General features: G+C 41.1%; 1 protein-coding gene across 4 annotated transcripts in view; it reads left to right on the top strand.

The window, feature by feature from the left end:
* Positions 1-26,012, top strand: part of reln (reelin) — a 102,231-nt gene that overhangs the window by 49,851 nt on the left and 26,368 nt on the right. For 2 of the 4 annotated variants that reach the window (XM_078790238.1, XM_058075615.2), the window contains exons 5-27: positions 9,038-9,070; positions 9,169-9,247; positions 9,324-9,420; positions 10,460-10,511; positions 12,521-12,626; positions 12,711-12,951; positions 13,653-13,798; positions 16,284-16,435; positions 16,532-16,647; positions 17,600-17,808; positions 18,752-18,880; positions 18,955-19,064; positions 19,137-19,203; positions 19,277-19,510; positions 19,773-19,934; positions 21,281-21,517; positions 21,591-21,783; positions 21,884-21,996; positions 23,496-23,633; positions 23,703-23,889; positions 23,982-24,187; positions 24,262-24,433; positions 25,802-26,008. In XM_078790238.1, the coding sequence (XP_078646364.1) occupies positions 9,038-9,070; positions 9,169-9,247; positions 9,324-9,420; positions 10,460-10,511; positions 12,521-12,626; positions 12,711-12,951; positions 13,653-13,798; positions 16,284-16,435; positions 16,532-16,647; positions 17,600-17,808; positions 18,752-18,880; positions 18,955-19,064; positions 19,137-19,203; positions 19,277-19,510; positions 19,773-19,934; positions 21,281-21,517; positions 21,591-21,783; positions 21,884-21,996; positions 23,496-23,633; positions 23,703-23,889; positions 23,982-24,187; positions 24,262-24,433; positions 25,802-26,008 (3,386 nt within the window). Of the gene's footprint in view, positions 1-9,037; positions 9,071-9,168; positions 9,248-9,323; positions 9,421-10,459; positions 10,512-12,520; positions 12,627-12,710; positions 12,952-13,652; positions 13,799-16,283; positions 16,436-16,531; positions 16,648-17,599; positions 17,809-18,751; positions 18,881-18,954; positions 19,065-19,136; positions 19,204-19,276; positions 19,511-19,772; positions 19,935-21,280; positions 21,518-21,590; positions 21,784-21,883; positions 21,997-23,495; positions 23,634-23,699; positions 23,890-23,981; positions 24,188-24,261; positions 24,434-25,801; positions 26,009-26,012 lie in introns of all 4 variants that reach the window. The other 2 variants (XM_078790204.1, XM_078790141.1) reach the window with 1 other exon arrangement.

The raw sequence follows: 26,012 nt of genomic DNA, 5'->3' as shown, positions 1-26,012 counted from the left end.
GAACATCAGTCACTTCGGTACCAAGGCCCTGCAGCGTCCCCCCAATTGAAAAAAGTGGACAAGATTTACCCCTCGAGGTCTCTAAATGAAGTTGGCAGCAGTGCCAAAAGCAGCATGACGCAGGCGCGTCTAGACTTAAACAACTCAAGGATGCCTGGGCTCACTTTGATATAAAGATGCTAAGGTCAATATATGCTAGGATAAGCTTTCAAAACATTTAGCTTCTTGTTATAGGTGACAAAGTAAATGAGTATCATATCTAATAACATATCTCACTCTTTGGTGTACAAATACAAACATATATAAACAGGACATAGAGTTAGCCTGCTGGTCGGTTTAAGGATAAAAGACAGTGATGCCTCTTTTATGGCCCTGGAAACAATGCACATTAAAATACTTATCTTTGAGCCCAGTACTTAGCCGCATGGAACGGCATGAATGTAAACTGTACCGTGATGGACGACTACTGCGCCTCTAATTGCACCCCCTGACCTCTTAGTTGGTTCATTCTCAATCGCGGCATTAGCATTCAAAGTGGAATAAAAATATATAAGGCCAGCTCAAGCCTCTTCAGAAGTTCATATGCTTAAGACTTGATGCTTTGAAGAGCAATAAAAGCTCCCTAAAGCAAGGTTAGGATCCTCGGCTGAGGGAGGGGTTGGCAGGAAAAGTGAAAGAAAAGGTTGGAGGGAGAAGCGTAGCGGGCAGGGTGTTAAATAAGTCTGCATTGAGAAGTAATTAGGCAGGTTAATGAGGCTTTAAAAGGGTCCTAGCCTACATTTGCAACTTTTCACACTTTGTGTTTAAAATGCGATGCGGTAATCCCTCGTTTATTGCGGTTAGTTGATCCTACACACAAATCCAGTTGTTGGTGTACAGCAACGGTATTTTAACTGAGATGGTATCCATTCCACACAAAGCACACTATCCCACCGTGTGTGGGTTTGTGTGTAAAATAATCCAGTCTAGTGGTGTTGCTGATACCTGGTCCCAGACACTCTCGTCCCTGCTCTTCCCGCTACGCTCCAGTCTGCTGTGGAGAGCACCATCCGTTCATTCAACTTCCACTCCATCCCTTCCCACTTCGATGTCTGCCCGGCAGACACTCGCTAATCCACCCAGCGACAAACACACATTTCAGATGTTGGTACTTCAAGCCAGCAGCTGTAGCCGTTCAAAAAAAGCCAAGGATGTCGGAGTAGTACTCATAGGAAGAGGTCTTCTGGTCTTTCCTCCAAAGATTGTCTCATTCCACCTGAACGGCCACGAGCAATCTGTTTTAAAAACAACCCCATTGTGGCCACCCCCAGGGGAAATACCCACCAACCGCCCACCAATAGACTCACGCGTGCACCAAATGTAGAACTGAAAAAGACTTTTGGATTATATGGTAATGGTAATGGTAATGGTAATGGTAATGGTTTTATTTAATTTCAACATGCATCAGATTCCAATTGAGTGCATCCCATAATCAGTTCCCAGTTCCACATGTCCAAAAGGAGTAGGAAGAAGCAAAGCTTATTAAATCCTACCCCTCCATCTGGTGCTTTTACAATCAGTAACTGTTACATTTGTTCACTTCCTGCTTTCCTAATATAAGTTTATTTGTTTTAATTTAGATTTTTTAATCTTTTTAAATTGAAAAAAAAATGTTTTTAATTTAATTTTATTTTATTTTATGTTTTGGACCTTTGAACCCAGCTGCCTCAAGCAAGAGACCCAATCTGGCAGCCACCAAACCAAAACCCCCCAACGCCTTGGCTGCATTCGTTTGTTGCATTTGTTCACATCCTGCTTTCCTAAATGTATTTTATTTTATTTTATTTTATTTTATTTATTTTTTTATTTAGTTTGATTCCACATACTGAAATGCTATGGCTTTTTAACGTAGTCCTAGCATAGAAGTGTTTCAAATGTACTTCTTCCCTGAGATCATATTTCTCCTCTCTTGTAGAGAAGTATTGGATGACATTTTTAGCTAATTGCTTATTTTTAGCCTTATGCATTTTTTTGCATAATTATCAGCAATTATCAGCAAGTTGAAGTATTTGTGATTTTAGAAATAAGGAGTTAGTATGTTCTCTGTAGGCGGCATTATGAATTATCCTTACTGACCTTTTTTGCAGTACATTTAGTGAGCAGATTTAAGGTGGATTAAAGGTGAATCGTCTTCACCAAACACGAAGTTCAGACAAAAAAAGAGCTAAATGAAAGAGTCCTGAGTTGTGTTCTACAAAGGCTGAAGGCTAGAGTGCATACGGGTATGGACCCAGCAGGCCGTCCATCAGCTCTTCCCCGTGACAGCAGGGGCGGCCGTCCCTGCTTTCTGCCCGCCGTCGTCAGGTCCTCATTTCCAGTAGGAGAATAAATCTGCTTTTTATGGGCCTGGCCCCGTATACCGCCAGCCAGATGGATTATTAGAGGGACGTATAACTCAAAGAGGCCACTGCACCTTGAGGGACACTTGATCACGGTGCAAAAGAGGAGTGATGGGGGGGACCTTCCCTCCTCCCACCGACTCAACCACCCACCCACCCACCCACCCATGCTGTTCTTTGTCATAACGCTTGTCTGGCTGCCAATTTGTTTGCCATTGTTGGGTGCTCACCATCAAAAAGTCCTTCAACATTTAGATACAAACCTTATTTATCACCTGATTGACTCCAATTGCGGATTTTTGTCCTGACAAGACACTCATTGCGAAGTCCGATATACTACATAAACCGCACTGGAGTTTTGCTACTTGACCAAAACAGACATTACGTCCTCTTGGAAGGCAAGTTATAACAATAAAAGTTATTCAGGTACAAAAAAAATAAACATGAAAAGAAAAGGAACTGCCAAGCTATGAAAAAAATGCGAAAAAAGTCCGGAAAATACAATATAATATGTCAATATACAATGTAAATGTCAACAATTTCAATGCATCTTCTTAGTGATTTCTTTGTATTTTAGTTCATTTAGACATTTTTGTCAAAATGGAAATTTTGTCTAAAATGTCTACACTTTGCTTATATTATTTTATATATTATTTTGCATCAAAATTGCATGTATTTATGCAATAAAGTTAGGCATTTTCTATCTTAAAGGAGACTCATTATGCACATTTTTATGAAAAAAAGTGTGACTTATAAACCAGAAAATACGATATAATATGTCAATATATAATGTAAATGGCAACAATTTCAATGCATCTTCTTAATGACTTCTTTGTATTTTAGTTCATTGAGACATTTTTTGTCAAATTTTGTCTAAAATGTCTACAATTTGCTTATATTATTATTTTATTTATTATTTTGCATAAAAATTGCATTTATTTGTGCAATAAATTTGGGCATTTTTGATCTTAAAGGGGACTCATTATGCTCATTTTTATGAAAAAAAGTGGGACTTATAGCCCGGAAAATACGATATAATATGTCAATATATAATGTAAATGTCAACAATTTCAATGCATCTTCTTAATGACTTCTTTGTATTTTAGTTAATTTAGACATTTTTGTCAAATTTTGTCTAAAATGTCTACAATTTGCTTATATTATTTTATATATTATTTTGCATCAAAATTATTGCATTTATTTGTGCAATAAATTTAGGCATTTTTGATCTTAAAAGGGGACCGATTATGCTCATTTTTCACCCCGCACAGAAAGATAATAAACACAGCAGCAGAGCTCAGGGGGAGGGCAGAGGGCGCATCTGGCCTACAGCGCCCATATATGGAAGCCCGGCACTCTGTGATGTCACAGAGAGCCAATGTTAGAAAACATTCCCTGAAAGCGAGCGTTCGGACCCATCCCAAACTTTTCAGGGCTCACTTCCAAATACGCAAACCTCATGAACTAAAACTTTGGAGAATACTTGGAGAGTACTCAGTACTCAGGAGAATACAACGAACAGTAAAACACCTCTAAGAGGAAGTGATGTTAGAAGGTTTCTATGCCTCCCTGCCTTCCACTCACCTACAGTGTATGATGACTGTAATGGTGCCAATTGAAGCCCACACACAGGACCCACTTTTTACAGATTGGGGTGGAGTGGTTGCAATCTGACCTTGGAGAGCCTGTCTCGTCTCTGTATTCATCGACGCTAAAACAACAGCATCCTGAGTCCCGGGGAGAGCGTAATTGCAAACGCCAGTTAGGGCAACTTCAAACGTGGCCGGCTTCATCCAGATCCAGGATGTGAGTCAGACAGAGTTTAAAAAGACCAAACTGGAGGGTAACGAGGACGATGGATGGCATTTACGGAGTGGCGAGAAAAGGCAGAGCGAGGGGAGATTAGAGCGGCGAGAAGACGGACAGAGTGGCGGGGATTTAACTCGTGCCCTGCGCCCTTTGTGCACACACGTCTGAGGCTGCCAAAGCGTACGTTCATTCAAGCAAAAGCCTGTCATCAGCAACACTCCGCTCGAAGCCCCGGGTGCTACATTTGTATTTATTTGGCTGTTCCCGCTCTGCGTGCAAGTATTGTGCATGCATGTGCGTGCACGCTGGCGTTTAAGCCCCGGCTGGGCAGATCCAGGCATTAACAGAGATGAGCCGCTAATAGAGGAGGCAGTAATTGAAGTCTTTAAGGAAGTGAGAGGGGATTAATCCCAGTGAAATGAGCGCCAGTGTCTGGGCAGGAAGTGTGAAGCGCACAGCGATAGCGCAGAGCTCCATGAAGCGTGGAGAAAGAAAACTGTAAATGAGGCCCCTTTTTTGGAAGAAAGTAAGGATTACCCACTCGGAAAAAAAAAGAAAGGAAAGTCTTTGGGGCCTTTAGTTAGCCAGCTGGCCTCCCTGAAAAGACCAAAGGCGATTTCGAAGGGTTGTTACAGTAAGAAGTGTACGCTTTATTACACTCGGGGTGGATTAGCAGGAGTCGAGTCTTTGCATGCTCATATAAACTTGTTAGACAAAATTCGGAAGAATGTAAACAAGGTGCAGGAAGAATGCAGCACTTGCCGCACATCTCCTGGTGTTTAGAACGAGAGGTTGCAGTGGCGGACACGGGGTGCGTGGGAGGGAAAAGGCCTTTGATCCACCTTTTAATGGGCTCGGTCGGGGAGCGCCGGCTGCCACCATGAAGCTCAACCTTTAGACATTATGTAAACAAGACATGACTCGGATGCTATGAACACATGACTCGAATGCTATGAACATCCAGCAGCAACACAACATTTTGGTTTCATTACTATTTGCAGCCTTGTCGCGATCACAGAATAGTGTTTAGAAGACATTATGTAAACAAGACATGACTCGGATGCTATGAACACATGACTCGGATGCTATGAACATCCAGCAGCAACACATCATTTTGGTTTCATCACTATTTGCAGCCTTGTCGCTATCTCGGAATAGTGTTAGGAAGACACTATGTAAACAAAACATGACTTGGATGCTATGAACATCCAGCAGCAACACAATATTTTGGTTTCATTACTATTTGCAGCCTTGTCGCTATCATTTAATAGTGTTTAGAAGACACAATGTAAACAAGACATGTCTCGGATGCTATGAACATCCAGCAGCAACGCAACATTTTGGTTTCATTACTATTTGCAGCCTTGTCGCTATCATGGGATAGTGTTTAGAAGACATTATGTAAAACAAGACATGACTCGGATGCTATGAACATCCAGCAGCAACACAACATTTTGGTTTCATTACTATTTGCAGCCTTGTCGCTATCATGGGATAGTGTTTAGAAGACATTATGTAAAACAAGACATGACTCGGATGCTATGAACATCCAGCAGCAACGCAACATTTTGGTTTCATTACTATTTGCAGCCTTGTCGCTATCATGGGATAGTGTTTAGAAGACATTATGTAAAACAAGACATGACTCGGATGCTATGAACATCCAGCAGCAACACAACATTTTGGTTTCATTACTGTTTGCAGCCTTGTCGCTATCATGGAATAGTGTTTAGAAGACATTATGTAAACAAGACATGACTCTGATACTATGAACCCATGACTCGGATGCTGTGAACATCCAGCAGCAACACAACATTTTGGTTTCATTACTATTTGCAGCCTTGTCGCTATCATGGAATAGTGTTTGGAAGACATTATGTAAACAAGACATGACTCGGATGCTATGAACACATGACTCCGATGCTATGAACATCCAGCAGCAACACAACATTTTGGTTTCATTACTATTTGCAGCCTTGTCGCTATCATGGAATAGTGTTTAGAAGACATTATGTAAACAAGACATGACTCGGATGCTATGAACACATGACTCGGATGCTATAAACATCCAGCAGCAACACAACATTTTGGTTTCATTACTATTTGCAGCCTTGTTGCGATCACAGAATAGTGTTTAGAAGACATTATGTAAACAAGACATGACTCGGATGCTATGAACACATGACTCGAATGCTATGAACATCCAGCAGCAACACAACATTTTGCTTTCATTACTGTTTGCAGCCTTGTCGCTATCATGGAATAGTGTTTAGAAGACATTATGTAAACAAGACATGACTCTGATTCTATGAACATCCAGCAGCAACACAACATTTTGGTTTCATTACTATTTGCAGCCTTGTTGCTATCATGGAATAGTGTTTAGAAGACATTATGTAAACAAGACATGAGAATAAACATTTTCAGATAAACAAATAATGTTCTTTGGACAGCACTTACTTTATTTAGTACCTTTTTTTATAATCCCTCCAATATTACTTTGAGCTCTGTTGATTGTGATCATTATTCCTTTGAAATGATGAACGTCCCTGGTTTGAAATAGGTGTAGAGTCAAGTGACTGACTTTTAAAGCCCTGAGTTTTATCTCAGTGTTTCTTATCAGGGCTGAGACTCATCCGAGATGGAGAATAATGTCACAGATTATCCTGCTCTTCGGTCTTGATGGCTTCTTGTGGATGAGAGTAAAGAAGCTCCTGGGGTTTCAAGAGGAGCATGTTCACCTCACACTTCCAAAATATTACAGTAATCCCTCAGCACTTTGCAATTAGAATGTCACAGCATCACGCTCGCATGGTTTTACAAAAATATATTCATAAATTGTGCTACTTTGCAGTTGAATACGCCTAGTCGACAAAAAAATTCAACATTTTCCCCTAAAATAAGATGATTTCTTAATGCAACCTATTGAGCAAACAAATAAAAATAATCCGACAACACCCTGCAGAGAAATGTCACACAGCAAGGTGCACGGTACTCATTACTCGACTACCAAAAATATATCCCCAATTGTACACACCGTGGCGTTTTCCGAGCCATACTTACACAGTAAATCAAGTGTAACTACTTTAAAGACATCCCAGACTGCCAGACTGTATTTTTTGAAATAGTCATGTTTGATTCATTAAGTCGTTCATCCCCGAGGAGAGGGATGGTTCAGTGTGTCGGCTTGGCCCCGGTTGTGGATTATAGCGTTACAGCACGCCGTCGCCTTCGGGGGAGTATGGCGGTTAATTGGCAGTGAACCGTTAATCATGGCCGCCCGGCCCTTTGTGGCTGAAAGGAATTAACATCAGCAGCCAGGAAACCGCAGCTGCGGCTGGCCGGGACACTGACAAAGTTTGTTTTGCCTCCACATGATTTAAGAAATGTGGACTGTATATAGTTGGAGAGTACTTGTACACACAGGCCATATTTGTATGTGTGCGGGGTTAGGGTTGGTTTAACAACATATGAAATACACACATCATAAATACATCTTGTGAATGTTTGCGTAGATCTGGTAAACTTTGCAAATATTCACTTGCTTTGCTATTTGCAGTTATTGTCATGTATTACTCAACCAGGAATGTAATGGTAATGGTTTTATTTCATTTGAACATGCATCAGATTCCAATTGAGTGCATCCCATAATCAGTTCCCAGTTCCACATGTCCAAAAGGAGTAGGAAGAAGCAAAGCTTATTAAATCCTACCCCTCCATCTGGTACTTTTACAATCAGTAACTGTTACATTTGTTCACTTCCTGCTTTCCTAATATAGTGTAAGGTTTTTTTTGTTTTTGTTTTTATTTTTGTTTAATTTTCTTAATTAAAAAATATATATATTTAAAAAAAATAAATTTAATTTAATTTTATTTTTTGTTTTGGACCTTTGAACCCAGCTGCCTCAAGCAAGAGACCCAATCTGGCAGCCACCAAACCAAAACCCCCCAACACCTTGGCTGCATTCTGTCCATAAAAGTAATGGTAATGGTAATGGTAATGGTAATGGTAATGGTAATGGTAATGGTTTTATTTCATTTGAACATGCATCAGATTCCAATTGAGTGCATCCCATAATCAGTTCCCAGTTCCACATGTCCAAAAGGAGTAGGAAGAAGCAAAGCTTATTAAATCCTACCCCTCCATCTGGTACTTTTACAATCAGTAACTGTTACATTTGTTCACTTCCTGCTTTCCATAATATGGTTAATTTTTTTTTTGTTTTTATTTGTTTTTTTTTTTTTATTTAATTTAATTTTATTTTTTGTTTTGGACCTTTGAACCCAGCTGCCTCAAGCGAGAGACCCAATCTGGCAGCCACCAAACCAAAATGCCTTTTTTAAATAATGCACCTCGTATCGATTTGTTCGCTTCCTGCTTTTCTAATATAATTTAAATTTATTTTTTAATTTCAAAAAATAGTTTTAAGTTTTTTTATTACATTTTTTAAATTTATTTTCATTTATTTATTTTTTATCATTTAATTTTTTTATTTTTTTTGTCATGTAGCGTACCAAAGTACGAGGTGATATGACCAAACAATGGCAGATCTTCTTGTGTCATAAAGGTGACATTTAGGCCGTTTTCAAGTTAGAGTAATCTTAAAAACTGGAGACTGGTTGATGAAAATGTCCTTCAAATATTCCTTGAGGACTGAGGATCAAACCGGCAGCCATCGGATTTGGGGGGACCACGGCACTAGTATGTAGAATAAGCAGAAATTCCAGTCATGTAAACGGTAAAATGATGTCTGGTCAGGCTCTGTGGGGCGGCCGTCTGCCTCGAGCGGTTGGGTTAAGATATCAAAATATGTACTTTATATATATTCATCATCATATTTATATTTCAGCTCCGACGGAGTCCCCGCTGAGGCCAAGTCTTTGTAAGTCCGCCTTCATCACATGACTTGTTTTGGCTTATCGACCGGCTGGAAAAGACAAAATGGCGTTGATGCTATGTTGTTGTTGTTGTTGTTCGTAGTGGACGTCCATGCTCACCACGCCGTGCTGCGGGACGACTTTGACTCCAACTTGCAGGGAGAGCTGGACCCCACCGTTTGGTATCCACGACGCCTCGTGCAATTCCTACCATGTTGTCGTCATTCACGTGACGGCCATATTGCCGCTCTTGTGCAGGTCGGAGTGTACTAACTGTGAGATGGGGGAGCAGTGCGGGGTTCTGATGCACGGCCGGGCGATCACGTTCTGTGAGCCTTTTGGAGAGCGAGAGCTTGTAAGTACGATTCCGGGACCAAACCTGCACTTTTTTCATACTCTGTACTGCAAACATCGACGCTAAACCAACAAAATATCATGTTTGGGGTTTTCTAAACCAAAATTTTTTATTCATTCATTCATTTTCTACCGCTTATCCGGGGGTGCTGGAGCCTATCCCAGCTGTCTTCTACACCCTGGACTGGTGGCCAGCCAATCACAGGGCACATATAGACAAACAACCATTCACACTTACATTCATACCTATGGACAATTTGGAGTCACCAGTTAACCTAGCATGATTTTAGATTTAGCCAAAGGTGGAATTGAACTCGGATCCCCTAGCTGTGATGCATGTGTGCTAACCACTTAACCACCGTGCAGCCCTCACATTTTTTTAAAAATCTTTACAAATCATTCATTCATTTTCTACCGCTTTTCCTCATGAAGGTCGCGGGGGTGCTGGAGCCTATCCCAGCTGTCTTCTACACCCTGGACTGGTGGCCAGCCAATCACAGGGCACATATAGACAAACAACCATTCACACTCACGTTCATACCTATGGACTATTTGGAGTCGCTAGTTAACCTAGCATGATTTTAGATTTAGCCAAGGGTGGAATTGAACTCGGGTCCCCAAGCTGTGATGCATGTGTGCTAACCACTTAATCACCGTGCAGCCCTCACATTTTTTAAATCTTTAGAAATTAATTGTAGTTTTTTTGTTATTTGTTATTAATAGTATAGTAGCATTAGTATTCATATTATTAGAATTTGAATTGTGTTGGCCAAAATCTATCCTATCTATCACCCCCCCCCCCCCCCACCTTGCCTCCAGTGCCGCCCACACCGGTTCATAAATGCAAATGAATATTTGGTAGAATTTGGAGAGGTGTCGATTGGCGGACATGTTTCCGACGACCTCAGAGCAGCTGTGGCTACAGATGTAGTTTACCACCACCAGTTGTGTGACTGAGGAGCGAATGAATAATGGCTTCACAGGAAATCCAGTCTTTGGATTATATTGAATATAATCTATCCTGTGGTTATGTCCTGCAGACCACCGTGTCCCTGAACACCAGCACAGCGTCTGTCCTTCAGTTTGCCCTGGGTGAGTATCACGTGCACATCCAAGACAAGCGCACCATCTTACAGTATCTGGACCGCGAGTCCTTCTGACTGAACGTCACTGAGTTTGCATTCATTGGTCTCATCCAGGAAATAGAATCGTCTTTGGCTTCATGTTGTTTTTGCTTGCCTCATGCTGTCTCTGGTATCTTATTAATCTTTTACACAAAGCACCTAGAAGGCAGAGTTTTTAGATACGTTGTATTTTTTATGAACTTTATAAGCATTCAGAAGTTCTCATGGGACTGTGGCAGAAAACCATGCAGCTCAGACATGCCATCTATCATGTATTCCTTTTTGAAGATTATTTTTCCCTTATTCTTATTCTTTCATATGATCAGTACGATATTTCAGGCATAAATAGTACCATATTTCCCAATGGAGAGGTGGATGAAGCAATGCCATTGGAAAGTCACAGATGCTACACAACATCAGGGGTCGTCCGTAGCTCCTGCATCCTCCATTAGTGACCTTTCACCCCATCATATCCCAAAGCACGCAGACAAACACATTTCCAAGACGCATCAATGTTTGAAGGAAGAATTTTACCACTTAAAGATGCTCAGACGTTTACGCAGGCTCGAGTACACACATTTGGGGATGCAGTGGGACGCCGACAAGCCATCGTGCGTGCACGCGTGCAACAGCTTACTTAGTGCAACTCAGCCAGATGCCGTTGGACTTCCCGGTTGCTGTGCAGCATCTATTTCAATAGAAGGGAAATGCAGGCAGAGTTCTTATAAAATGCACTTCTGCCCCCTTGTGGTTGTTTTTTTTACGCTTAAAACTGTGGAGTTGCATCATCATTCTCGCATAAGAAAACGTAAAAGACAGATGAGTATGTCTTTGGGAGCGGATGAGTTAATGGTAATGGTTTTATTTCATTTGAACATGCATCAGATTCCAATTGAGTACATCCCATAATCAGTTCCCAGTTCCACATGTCCAAAAGGAGTAGGAAGAAGCAAAGCTTATTAAATCCTACCCCTCCATCTGGTACTTTTACAATCACTAACTGTTACATTTGTTCACTTCCTGCTTTCCTAATATAGTTTACATTTTTTTTGTTTAATTTTGATTTTTACTTTTTTTTTCAAATTTTTTTTTCAATTTAATTTAATTTAATGTTTTGTTTTGGACCTTTGAACCCAGCCTCCTCAAGCAAGCGACCCAATCAGGCAGCCACCAAACCAAAACCCCCCAACGCCTTTGCTGCATTCTGTCCATAAAAGTAATGGTAATGGTAATGGTAATGGTAATGGTAATGGTAATGGTAATGGTAATGGTAATGGTAATGGTAATGGTTTTATTTCATTTGAACATGCATCAGATTCCAATTGAGTGCATCCCATAATCAGTTCCCAGTTTCACATGTCCAAAAGGAGTAGGAAGAAGCAGAGCTTATTAAATCCTACCCCTCCATCTGGTACTTTTACAATCAGTAACTGTTACATTTGTTCACTTCCTGCTTTCCATAATACAGTTTAAGGGTTTTTTTTGTTTTTGTTTTTATTTTTATTTATGTTTTTTTATTTTTTAAATTAAAAAAATATATATTACATTTTTTGTTTTGGGCCTTGACCTTGTTTTGTTTTTGTTTTTTTTGAATTTTTAAATTTTGTAACTTATAATTATTATTTTATTTTATTTTATTTTATTTTATTTTATTTTATTTTATTTTATTTTATTTTATTTTATTTTATTTTATTTTATTTCCCACTATTATGAATTATCCTTACTGACCTTTTTGTAGTACATTTAGCCAGTGAAGATTGCTTTTATAGTTATTAGCCCATATTTTAGATGGATATTTTCGATATTAGATATTTTATTTTTTTACATTTTTGGCATTCTGCACCAAATTAATTGTATTTACATTATTTATGGGAAACCTTTCATCATAAGAGTATGTTTCAGACCTTCGGAAGAGACACCTAATGACACTAACCAAGGTTGTCCAATTCTGGAAATTTGTCTGCTTCTGTTCCTCAGGTTCAGGCTCCTGTCGATTCAGCTACTCAGACCCCAGCATCACTGTGTCATACAGCCTCAGTGGGAACGCTAACAACTCGGACTGGATCACACTGGAGAAGATCAGGTCTTCACTTCAATCCATCCCCCTTGTCCTTAAAGTCCATAGCAGCTCCTTAAACATAACTCAAAACCTATTGTGGTCCTCCAGAGCTCCTACCAACAGCAGCACCTTCGTTCACCTGCTCCCCATGCCGGTACACTCCAGGGCGGAGAACGTACGCCTCCGCTGGTCTCAGGAGGCTCCTCAAGGTCCAGAGGGGTACGAGTCCTGCTGGGGCCTGGACAATGTTCTGCTGGTCAATGCTGCCCATAAAGCTCCCCTCATGGAGGACAACCTGGATCCTCCAGACACCGCCAACTGGCTCTTCTTTCCTGGTGCTACTGTGAAGGTACGGCTACATGAAGGATCTTTCTTCTATAATGCTTTCTTTTGTGCCGGAATTTTCTCTTTATAAGCCTTCTAGTTTTTTCTTAAACTTTGAAACCTGCAGCTTTTACAGAGTTCCGGATAATTTATGGATCAGCTCTCATCTTGTGATATCTCCTGTACTTCAGAACTACGACTAATCGTTTAAATACTGCGCTGCTCACAAGTCAATGAGGAAACTTTGGCTCTTTGGATCTGGAGCTTCAGTGCACTGAAGTGATATCTCACAAAGAACACTAAACTCATCACACAGCAAATTAACACACAAAAGTATAAGTAAAAAAAGTATAAATATACACACAGATACCAATGCCGGTTTTAAATTAAAAATAAATATTTGAATATTTTTTATTCATTGGCGATGTCGGCCTCCCTTTAGGCTTCTCTGGTTCCCTCTGGTGGACCAAGGCAGCATTGCAGCACCATCCATCCATCTATCTATTTTCTATGCTGCTTGCCCTCCAATTAAATGCTTTGTTCAGATGTGATGCATTATGGGGAAATGTTTTTTTCCATATTTGTATATTGCTTTTGGGTGTTAAGTTGCTGTGTGATGAGTTTAGTGTTCTTTGTAAGCTGTTATATTGAGTGATGACATTTTTTTTACTGTCTCTGTTCCTTCTGCCGTGTCGTCTTCTAACACCATCTTTCCGTGTTGCACAGCACGCTTGCCAGTCCGAGGGCAACGCTTTGTATTTCCATGGTGGCGAAGGAGCCGGCCACAGCTTCGCCTCCAGTCGAGACATTGATCTGCACCGAGAGGAGGGAAGAAGCTACTGGGAGGAGGATTTTGAGAGTCCACCATCAAAGTAAGTCAAGACCTGGATATATGATCGATGTTTTGTTTTTCCAAAGTGGCGCCGCATGACTTTACCCCAAGGTCAAATACAAGAATGAAATGAAACAATAGCAGCACCAAGGCTGAGAATGTTCAACTCCGCTGGTCTGGAGGTCCAACACACATAAAAGCTTATGGGATTCCGAAAAGTTCTTAGAACTTAGAAGCCTTTGTGTGCGTCAAAGTCATATTACACAGATTAACCTGTTCAGTTTAATCCCTGATGGGATGTTTTACTTCTCTGTGATGAAGGAAGAATGGTTCCAAACTCTTCGTAACCCTTAGATGCATAAGTGGGTCAAAAATGACCCGGTCGGGTTGTTTTCTTGAAATATCTTCGCAATGAAAATTTTTTTATTACTCAAAAAACATCTTTTTGATATCATGCCATTCACATTTTTAACTTACCTTTTATACATTTTAAGAAATGTTTGTTTTAGTATTACTACCTTACTACAACCTTCCAAAAGTGGGTCAAAAAATGACCTGGTCAGGTTGTTTTCTTGAAATATCTTCGTAATGAAATTTTTTATCATTTCATATTCCTGGTATTCCTTAAAAAACATGTTTTTGATATCATGACATTCACATTTTTAACTTACCTTTTATACATTTTAAGACATTTTTGTTTTTGTGTTACTACCCCAACCTTCCATAAGTGGGTCAAAAATGACCCGGTCAGGTTGCTTTCTTGAAATATCTTTGTAATGAAATTTTTTTTTATCATTTCATATTCCAGGTATTCCTCAAAAACATGTTTTTGATATCATGCCATTCACATTTTTAACTTATCTTTTATACATTTTAAGAAATTTTAATTTAGTGTTACTACCCCAACCTTCCATAAGTGGGTCAAAAATGACCCGGTCAGGTTGTTTTCTTGAAATATCGTCGTAATTAAAAAAAAATTATCATTTCATATTCCAGGTATTCCTCAAAAAACATGTTTTGATATCATGCCATTCACATTTTTAACTTACCTTTTATACATTTTAAGAAATTTTTGTTTTTGTGTTACTACCCCAACCTTCCATAAGTGGGTCAAAAATGACCCGGTCAGGTTGTTTTCTTGAAATATCTTCGTAATGAATTTTTTTTTAAATCATTTTATATTCCAGGTATTCCTTAAAAAACATGTTTTTGATATCATGCCATTCACATTTTTAACTTACCTTTTATACATTTTAAGAAATTTTAGTTTTTGTGTTACTACCCCAACCTTCCATAAGTGGGTCAAAAATGACCCGGTCAGGTTGTTTTCTTGAAATATCTTTGTAATGAATTTTTTTTAATTATTTCATATTTCAGGTATTCCTCAAAAACATATTTTTGATATCATACCATTCACATTTTTAACTTACCTTTTATACATTTTAAGAAATTTTAGTTTTTGTGTTACTACCCCAACCTTCCATAAGTGGGTCAAAAATGACCCGGTCAGGTTGTTATCTTGAAATATCTTTGTAATTAATTTTTTTAAATCATTTTATATTCCAGGTATTCCCCAAAAACATGTTTTTAATATCATGCCATTCACATTTTTAACTTACCTTTATGTAACACACAATGGATCCTCCCATTTTCTATTGTTGTACGGGGTCATTTTCTTTTTCAAAGATGTAAAAAAGTGAAAAATGAAGATGTTTCTAACATGAAATCATTCTTGTGTGGTCCTAAATATAATACTAAATATCATACAAGTGATTATTCCTAACCAAAATAGCAAAATTGTCATAAAAAGGCATTGATTCTAGTATGGGTGATTTTTGAGCCACTTATGGAAGAGTGGAGGGTCCAGTCACTCGTGCATCCAAGGGTTAAAACCTGACAGTGTTATGTTTGATGAACGCACATTCGTGAGAAGGAACCAATGGAAAGACGGCATCTATTCTTAAACATTGTTCACATGACATGCCGCCCCAAGCTTAGTGACTTCCACAGGTGAATGCCACGTCTCCGACCGCTTCACAGGCAGCGCTCCATCTGCTCGCAGTGAGACACCTTATGCATACACGGCGCAGCACAGCGCCACACGCTCCCATCATTATCCCGTAGCTAAAAATGGACGGTAGATGCTCGCGTACGAGCAGACAGCAATTACCTACCTGTGCGTTTTTACATCCGTGACACCAGTGTGGCTTTCCCACCGCTTGCGCTTCACACCAGGATGCACACCCGTCAGGTGTCATGGTCTCGCTTCTATGCAGGTGGGATTATTCTCCTAATGGAAATGTTGTGGAAAATGTAAAAAAAAAAAAAAAAAAGGGGGGTGGGCATAAGGAGACCCGGGAACGGGCTGACATACTGAGTTAGCTTCTGTCAATGCTAATGAGGATCCTCTCTCCACTGTGCACAAATATGTCGACATGTGCATGGTCTTCCAGGTGATTTACGCCCAACGCCGTCGGTAGCGTTTGTTTACACGGAAGATAAAGTTTCTGTTTTGCCTCCTCCAGCTGGGACATTCAGGGAGCCGTCTACGGGAGCCGCTGCGGTGAGATCGAGTCCGGCTCGGCGCTCGTGTTCGAGAGGGAAGGTCGCAGGAGAGTGTGCACGCCGTACATCGACACCACATCGTATGGGAACCTGCGCTTCCACTTTTCCATGGGTACGGAAATCAAGCACGTCTTTGTCTTTGGGTGATTCCAATGCTAGTCTTGCATCTTCCGTGTGACTGAAAGTACTTCGTACTTCGTCTCTGCAGGTGGTGGTGAATGCGACCCAGGGGAGTCACATGACCATGATGTGATTCTGTTCGGAAGGTCGGAAGGCAAGAGGGAACGTGTGGTGCTGGACACCCTTCCGTATTCTTCCTACAGGGTGAGATGCCGCAGATCCCACATTCCAAAAAAACATACTAGGCCACTCCAAATTGTCCAAAATGTGAGTGTGAATGGTTGTTTGTCTATATGTTCCCTGTGATTGGCCGGCCACCAGTCCAGGGTGTACCCCGCCTCTCGCCCCAAGACAGCTGGCATAGGCTCCAGCACCCCCGCGACCCTCGTGAGGAAAAAGCGGTAGAAAATGAATGAGTGAATGAACATTATTAGAGCCCTCTTGATATGACATAACACCCCTATAGTCACCTTGACATACATAAATAAGCTAATACAGACTCACAGTTACATGTTGCTGTAAATGTATTTCCTGTACTATGGGAGCTGGACAGGAAGTGATGTCAGGGGTTCAGAGTGGAGTTTTAGCTTGGTACAAATTGATGCTAATTGATAAATTTGTGATTATCCAGTATGGATGGATGGATAGATGGATAGATGTACAGCGTAAACAGTAATTTGTATAAATAATTTAAATAATTTAGAACAATTAATAATTTAAAGTTATCGGTCAAATGTACAGCATACATGTTTATGTTTTTATGCTTCAATTATCGTGTTTTTTTTGGGGGTTTTTTTGGCAAGCATTTTGTTCGGCGGTCTTTAAATGCACCACAGTTGTGTGCCATGAATTTGATTCCATCTGTTTATCAGTTTCATTATGGGTTTCATTCATTAATATATAAACTGTCTTATATTTATATTGAACAATGGCAATTGAAGAGAGAAGAGGAGCATTCCATAGCTTAATCTAATTAGAAAATTATCACTTTTGTTGCAAATGTTGATCTGAAACCAGATGTCAACATCAAGCTAGCATGAGTGAATTTTCATAGGCGTGTCTATTACTTGACATTTGCTGGTAATGTAAATCAGGGATCAATTCCATTGAATTAAGCAATTCTAATCCACATCATTGTCCTCTGTCATCCCTCTAGACCCCTGCGGTAGTTTCCGTGGCGTTGCCCACCGAGCTCCAAACGGCGGTCACCCAGTTTTGCATGGAGCAGCGCTCTCATGGCGGCGCTGACCGCCACGTGTGGGCAGTGGACTTCATGCAGCTTCTCCCCGTGCTGCCCGGCACGCACACACACGTGGTCCAGTTCTCCATCAACCTCGGATGTGGCTCCTACCAGCCTGCCAACAGGTGGGACACCTTTGGGAACGACTGGATCAGCTCCTTTTTACAACCCAAATTGGAATCATTGCAAAATGGCCGCTAATACAAAATGATACACAACTTGTACAATATAGAAAGAAACCTGCTAACCTATATAATAATCATAATAAAACGGCAAATAATAAAAACTTAAGAAACCACATATAGTTGGTGGGTAGACAAATTTTTTTTTTTCAGATTAAAATGAACAAAGCATTATTAGAGCCCTGTAGACATGACAAAACACGACTATAGTCACATTTATACTCTTTTTATTTACAACATATTGCGCAACTGCAGGGTCTTGAGACACATGCTAACTCGCAAACTAGAGAGCTAGCGACCTAAACGGTAGCCTCCAAGTTATTTCCTTTAAACGTAAATAGCCAAAAACTTACCACTTCCACACGGATAGGGAGGATAACTATTAACAGTTATTTAACCTTTAACATGAACATTAATCAAACGTAGTAATTTTTTCTGGGTACATGATACCATACAGCATCCATATCAAACTTGCGCGGGCCGCACTAACATTAAACTGTCATATCAAGGCGGGGGCCTCAAACTAGCGTCCTGCGGGCCACATTTGGCCCGCGGGTCGCGTGTTTGAGACCCCTGGCTTATGGTGAACCAGTAAAGAAATCTGGTGTGACACAAAATTCGCTCTGGATTAGTAAGTACACCTCATATGAAGTATTTTTTGGCTTCATAAAAACCGGAGCAGGAGTGGATAGAAAAGAAGTAAAAAAAAAAAAACAGATGGGGAGGAGAAGAGAACAACAAAAAGAGAGACAAAAACAGCAACAACAACAATTGCAATGACAAAAACAGAAGAACAGAATCAAACATGGCTACATCAGGAAATGCCAATCTAGCTAACGTTCAACTACTAAATACGAGCCGGGATTTTGTTTCTGTTTTTTTTCAGTGTCGGTCTGGAATTTTCCACCAATCATGGCCGTACCTGGTCTCTGCTTCACACCGAGTGTCTGCCGGAGCTGTGCGCTGGTCCTCACTTACCTCACAGTACCATCTACTCTTCCGACAATTACAGCGGGTAGGACTGCGTACCCGTCAAGCTAACGCCGTCAATGTACGCTTGTAAGAACATATTTTGGAACATCTCCGCAGATGGACCAGGATCTCCATTCCGCTTCCCAATGCTGCCCTGACGGAAACCACACGCTTTCGCTGGAAACAGTCCGGTGGTGGAGTGGGCAACATGTGGGCCATTGATAATGGTGAGGAGCAGATATACAATACTTACATAAAATACTTGATTCCAACTTGCTGTGTCCGTGTGTGTTTGTCAGTTTATATCGGGCCGGCTTGCCTCCGTTTCTGCTCCGGGAGAGGACATTGTTCCCGGACTGGCTGCAAGTAATGAAAGGAAACACTCGTTATACATTATGATTCCGTTTAATTATCATAATAATGATTTATCTTCGCTCAGATGCGACCCAGGCTTCAGCGGTCCGGCCTGTGAGCTCGCTTCCCAGACTTTCCCAGCGTTCCTATCGGAGGGTTTCTCCAGCCCACGACTTTCGTCCTACCACAGCTTCTCATCACTCCGTGGAGCCGAGGTCAGCTTCGGCTGTGGGGTTCTGGCCAGCGGCAAGGCGCTGGTCTTCAACAGGGACAGCAGGAGACACTTAGTCACCGCGCCGCTGGACAGCTCCCAGGCCAGGTAATCTTTCAGAAGAACTATGATGACATCCAGGAGAGCACAGACGTCTACCAAGGTTAAGGACTCCTAATTTGGATCAGGCATTCAGGTCATGGTCATCTGCAAAGATTGGAATTGGGTTTTGACCAACAATATTCCTAGCTATGGACACTGGGAATGTCCTCAGGGTTGGTTTTCCACGAATTCAAATTGTAGTCAACATGGCCTCCTTCGCTTAGCTCATTGATCAAAAATGGATTCCTGCCTGCTCTGATGTGTGCAGGTACCTCCAGTTCACCCTCCGACTGGGCAGCCGAAGCACCCTGAGCTCCTGTCCTGCTCCAGACCAACCAGGAGAAGGCGTCCTGCTGCATTATTCTACAGACAACGGAATAACCTGGACTCTGCTGCAGCATTATGCTTACCAAGGCTTCCATGAGCCCAGGTTGGTGGGAGGGAGGGAGGGAGGGAGGGAGTGAGACCTTTAAGAGACAAAATATTGGCAAAATATTGTCAAATTGTTGAGCTGCTTAGCAAGGCCTCAGGAGTCATTTGGAACATCTTAAAGGATCCTGAGGGTTATGGAACAAAAAAGTCAACTGGTCAAGACCCCAAAAAAAAGAACAAAGGTCTTCATAGGCCTTGTCAACTCTTTCTTTGGAATTTGCATGAGGACCAAACGTGGCTCATTGAAACGTGGAAGAACATTTTTTTAAACCTTGATGGTCCTGATGGCCTCCAACATGACAAGGAGATCCCACACGGCACAGTGCAGGAGGGGTGCCATAATATAAAAAAATAATAATTATTATTATTAATATTATTGCTAATATAATCATAATTAATATTAATATTAGTGGTGCCATAATGTAAAAAAATAAATAATATTAATAAATAAATTAAAATTAAAATTAAAATTAAAATTAAAATTAAAATTAAAATTAAAATTAAAATTAAAATTAAAATTAAAATTAAAATTGACTATGACTATGACTATGACTATGACTATGACTGACTATGACTATGACTATGACTATGACTATGACTATGACTATCAATACCAATACCAATACCAATATTACATAAATACATTAATATTAATATTAATATTACATTTTAATTGTATAGTGCTTTTCAGAGTGCTCAAAGCAGGAGGGGTGCCATCATATTTAAAAAAATAATAATTATTAATAATAATAATAATCATAATTATTATTATTATTATTATTAATAATAATAATAATAATAACCGGTTGTGAAAGATAAATTGTCAAAGACACTTTACAGTGAAGAAAAAAGAAATCAAAAATCCAACATCCATACATTCATTCAGAGCTAAAAACAAGGCTAAAAGCGGGGCGGGGCGGGGCACAGCAGTCGGGTATAAAAAGTTTTGTTCAACAGAACAATGGAGATTCATGTTGTGCAGGGGCGGCAAACGGCTAATGGCTCTGTGGACATTGCCATTGGAGGTTTTGATAAATGGACATTGGATGCCATTGATCTTCAGCACCTGGAGAAACATTCCCATGATCCTCCTGGAAACACTGGCATCAAGCATGTACAGTACACGTTCTGATGTACTGCTATTTCACTTTAATACTTGTTTGCAGTACATTGCGTACAAATATGTTTGGTTTTTACTCCTATTTCTTCCTTTAGCATTTTGAAACTCTACTTAGAACCTCCTTCGGATCCATGATCCTTGATCCTGACCGTGACCTAGTCCTTCCTGTAGTCCCGCCAAGTAGACAGTATTTTGAAACTGCAATACTTTTCTCTGCCGAACAGGATTGTGTCTGTCGAGCTGCCGTCCGGCGCTCGAAAGTTTGGCGTGCAGTTTCGATGGTGGCAGCCGTACCATTCAGGGCGCGGCCATGACGTGTGGGCCCTGGATGAAATCAGCATGACCTCCGTACTGTTCAACACCATAAGTCTGGACTTTAGCAACGTGCTGGACGTCACTCAGAGTCTTGGCTTCTACCTCGGTCATGTCCAGCCCTACTGCCAGCACGACTGGACCCTCAGGTAAAAATTGTCCGATAGTTTAACCTCAAAAGGAAACGGATAAGATCATCTGCTTGTCTTTGTTTCCTTTCAGTTTCTCCGGTGAGCCCAGTCCTGGTTCCAGTATTCGTTACGTGGAGACTCAGTCCATGCAGATCGGAGCCTCCTATAGCCTCCAGTTCTCGCTGGTGATGGGCTGTGGGCGAGACTCGTCCCCTCACATCGACACTCAGGTCCGCCTGGAGTTCTCCACCAATCACGGCCTCACTTGGCACCTGGTCAAAGAGGTACGGACCTGCGTATATTTCCTGATCCAGTATACTGTACACACCTGTCCATGCTCCTTAGATCCAGTTTAAAATACTTCAATGTATGTCCTTGACCTAGGCCTGTCTTCCTGGCATGCCAAGCTGCTCTGAGTTCACAGCTCCAAGTGTCTACCACCCATCTGAGTTCAGACGATGGAGACGCATCACTCTGTCTCTGCCTCAGAAGACATGGTAACACAACTCTAACGCAACTTTACACACCTGTAGTGATGCTTGTTTCATCATGGGAAGAACTTCCATTGAAGGTCTAGTGGTTAGTTGAAGACAAAGACTTTCATTCATTGTGAAAAAAACATATATAAGTCGTGCCGGAGTATAAGTCGCACAAGGCCAAAAATGCATCATTAGGTCGAAAAAAACGTATATAAGTCTCTCCAGAGTATAAGTCACACAAGGCCAAAAATGCATAATTAGGTAGAAAAAAACCATACATAAGTCGCTCCGGAGTATATAAGTCGCACAAAGCCAAAAATGCATAATTAGGTAGAAAAAAATGCATATAAGTCGCTCCAGAGTATAAGTCACACAAGGCCAAAAATGCATAATTAGGTAGAAAAAAACATACATAAGTCGCTCCAGAGTATAAGTCGCACAAAGCCAAAAATGCATAATTAGGTCGAAAAAAACGTATATAAGTCTCTCCAGAGTATAAGTCGCACAAGGCCAAAAATGCATAATTAGGTAGAAAAAAACATACATAAGTCGCTCCAGAGTATAAGTCGCACAAAGCCAAAAATGCATAATTAGGTAGAAAAAAACCATACATAAGTCGCTCCGGAGTATATAAGTCGCACAAAGCCAAAAATGCATAATTAGTTCGAAAAAAACGTATATAAGTCTCTCCAGAGTATAAGTCGCACAAGGCCAAAAATGCATAATTAGGTAGAAAAAAACGTATATAAGTTGCTCCAGAGTATAAGTCGCACAAAGCCAAAAGTGCATAATTAGGTAGAAAAAAAACATACATACGTAAGTCGCTCCGGAGTATAAGTCGCACAAAGCCAAAAATGCATAATTAGGTCGAAAAAAACGTATATAAGTCCCTCCAGAGTATAAGTCGCACAAGGCCAAAAATGCATAATTAGGTAGAAAAAAATGCATATAAGTCGCTCCAGAGTATAAGTCACACAAGGCCAAAAATGCATAATTAGGTAGAAAAAAAACATACATAAGTCGCTCCAGAGTATAAGTCGCACAAGGCCAAAAATGCATGATTAGGTAGAAAAAAACGTATATAAGTTGCTCCGGAGTATAAGTCGCACAAAGCCAAAAATGCATAATTAGGTCGAAAAAAACGTATATAAGTGGCTCCAGAGTACAAGTCGCACAAGGCCAAAAATGCATAATTAGGTAGAAAAAAACATACATAAGTCACTCTGGAGTATAAGTCGCAGGAACAGCCAACCTATGAAAAAAAAAAGTGACTTATAGTCCGGAAAATACGGTATTTGGAAGGTTGGAAACGTGTTTTTTCTGCTCAAAGTATGAAAATATTATATTTACAAATAAGGAATCGTAGTTTGTACAAATATATTCATCATGGTCTGGAACACATCAACCACGACAAACAAGTGTTGAGCTAAAGCTAGCGGCCATATTTCTTATACATTACGACAACACGGCACATATCAACCATGAAATGGATGTCTCTGTGTACCGTCGGCATTCAGGTCCAGCGCCACAAGGTTCCGGTGGATCCAGAATTACTACGGCGAGCAGGACGAATGGGCCCTGGATGACATTTACATCGGCCAGCAATGTCCTAGCATGTGCCACGGACACGGATGGTGTGACCACGGACACTGCAGGTCAGCCTCGGCCGACTAAATCAACACGTGACTGATCTCAGGACAGTAAACCAAAGCGTCTGTCAGCAGGTGCGATGACGGCTTCTCCGGAACCGACTGCCTGCCCGTCTCCCCCCTGTCGTCCAGTGTGCTGTCAGACTTTGAGTCCCAGGATGCACTGCTGGCCACGTGGCAGGAAGTGATCGGCGGAGAGGTGGTCAGCCCTGACGTGGGCTGCGGGGTGGTCTCATCCGGTTCATCCCTGTACTTTAGCAAGGTAGAACACGAGATTATTATGGAGATTATTATACAATAATCCTACTGTACATACTGTATTTATTACCCACGCGCCTCACGCTGTGACGCCAGGCTGGGCTGCGGCAGCTGGTGAGTTGGGACCTGGACACCGAGTGGGCGGAGTTTGTGCAGTTTTACCTGCGTGTGGGCGGAGACTGGGCCGACTGCAACCAGGCTGACAGCAGGGAGGAAGGAGTGCTGCTGCAGTACAGCAACGATGGCGGCATCAGCTGGGGTCTCATCGCCGAGATGTACTTCACCGACTTCACCAAACCTCGGTGAGAGATGCCACGCCGATGCTGTTTTATGATTGTTTTGTTATTTATATCATATTTCATGTGTTTCTCTTCAGGTTCGTCCACTATGAGCTTCCTTTGGCCTCAAAGACGCCCTGCACCAGATTTCGCTGGTGGCAACCTCTTCACTCTGGGGAGGGCTACGACCAGTGGGCGATTGATGATGTCATTATTCTATCCGAGCGGGAGAAACACATCATCCCCATGGCGGACCCGACTTTGCCGCAGGTGGTGTATCGCTTCCGGTCTAAGCCAGACTCTAAACCCGAATGTTCAAAGTACTTAAATAAATGAAGTTATCCATACTCAAAGTTCTTAAAAAAGTACTAATAATTTCCTTATGTTGAGTTCATTTAACACGTTGTTCCATTTTGAGTACTTTGAACTAACATGTTTTGATTAAGGCTGCACGGTGGTCGAGTGGTTAGCGCGCAGGTCTCGCAGCTAGGAGACCTGGGTTCAATGCCACCCTCAGCCATCTTTGTGTGGAGATTGCATGTTCTTATCGTGCATGCGTGGGTTTTCTCCGGGTACTCCGGTTTCCTCCCACATTCCAAAAACATTAATTAACATGCTAGGTTAATTGGCCACTCCAAATTGTCCATAGAAAATGAATGTTTTGATTAAATTGAACTATGGCTATATTGATTAAGATGAACTTAAAAACATAGTTTACATACATCTTAACACACTTAAATCCGATAATAAGTAAGTAAGATAAGTAAGATAATAGATAATAGACGTCAGTAATGTTTGGTGAGACACACAAGCACCTGACGTCACTTCCTGTCTGTGCCACCGCAACAGATTTACAACATACACAAGTCTTATTTTTTTATTCATCTGTGACTTTATTCTTGTAAAATTACTTTATTGTATTTTTAAATGGTGCCATGTACCAGTAAACCGCCACGGGCCGCACTTTGGACACACCTATATTACATATATATCATTCATTCATTCATTTCTACTGCTTATCCTCACGAGGGTTGCGAGGGGCGCTGGAGCCTATCCCAGCTGTCTTGGGGCGAGAGGCGAGGTACACCCTGGACTGGTGTGCCAGCCAATCCCAGGGCACATATAGACAAACAACCATTCACACTCACATTCATACCTATGGACAATTTGGAGTCGCTAATTAACCTAGCATGTTTTTGGAATGTGGGAGGAAACCGGAGTACCCGGAAAAAAACCCACGCATGCACGGGGAGAACATGCAAACTCCACACAGAGATAACCGAGGGTGGGATTGAACTCGGGTCTCGCAAACCACTCGACCACCGTGCCGCTGGTATAAGTATGGTTAACTTAAAATGTTCTACTTATAAATGTTGATTGCCACTTGCATTATCTCTCTTTTCTGTTTATTTAACTTGTAATTTTGATTAATATGAACTATTATATCTATTATATATATTATATCAACTCGGCTGTACGGCGGTCGAGTGGTGAGCTTGTGAGCTTTTTATTCAACTCCATTTTTGTGTAAAGTGTCTTTGAGTATTTTGAAAAGCGCTATACAAATAAAAATTATTATTATTATTATTATTTCCAGTGCATGCTCGTAGTGAATAACCTGTAAAACCTTTGCCTCAGAACTTCTACGAGAAGCCGGCGTTCGATTACCCGCTGAACCAGATGAGCGTGTGGCTGATGCTCGGCAATGAAGGCATGGAGAGGGACAGCAACAACAGCTTCTGCGCTCAGACGGCTTCTTCCATGGTGTTTGGGCGCTCTGACGGGGACAGGGTGGCCGTCACCAGGGATCTTGCTCTGCGCCCCGGGTACACCCTCCAGTTTAAGGTAC

This window comes from Doryrhamphus excisus, linkage group LG1 (assembly GCF_037039965.1).
Source record: "Doryrhamphus excisus strain RoL-2023G ecotype Guam linkage group LG1, RoL_Dexc_Guam_v1.1, whole genome shotgun sequence".
Lineage (NCBI taxonomy): Eukaryota > Metazoa > Chordata > Actinopteri > Syngnathiformes > Syngnathidae > Doryrhamphus > Doryrhamphus excisus.
This window is presented reverse-complemented; position numbering and strand designations above follow the sequence as displayed.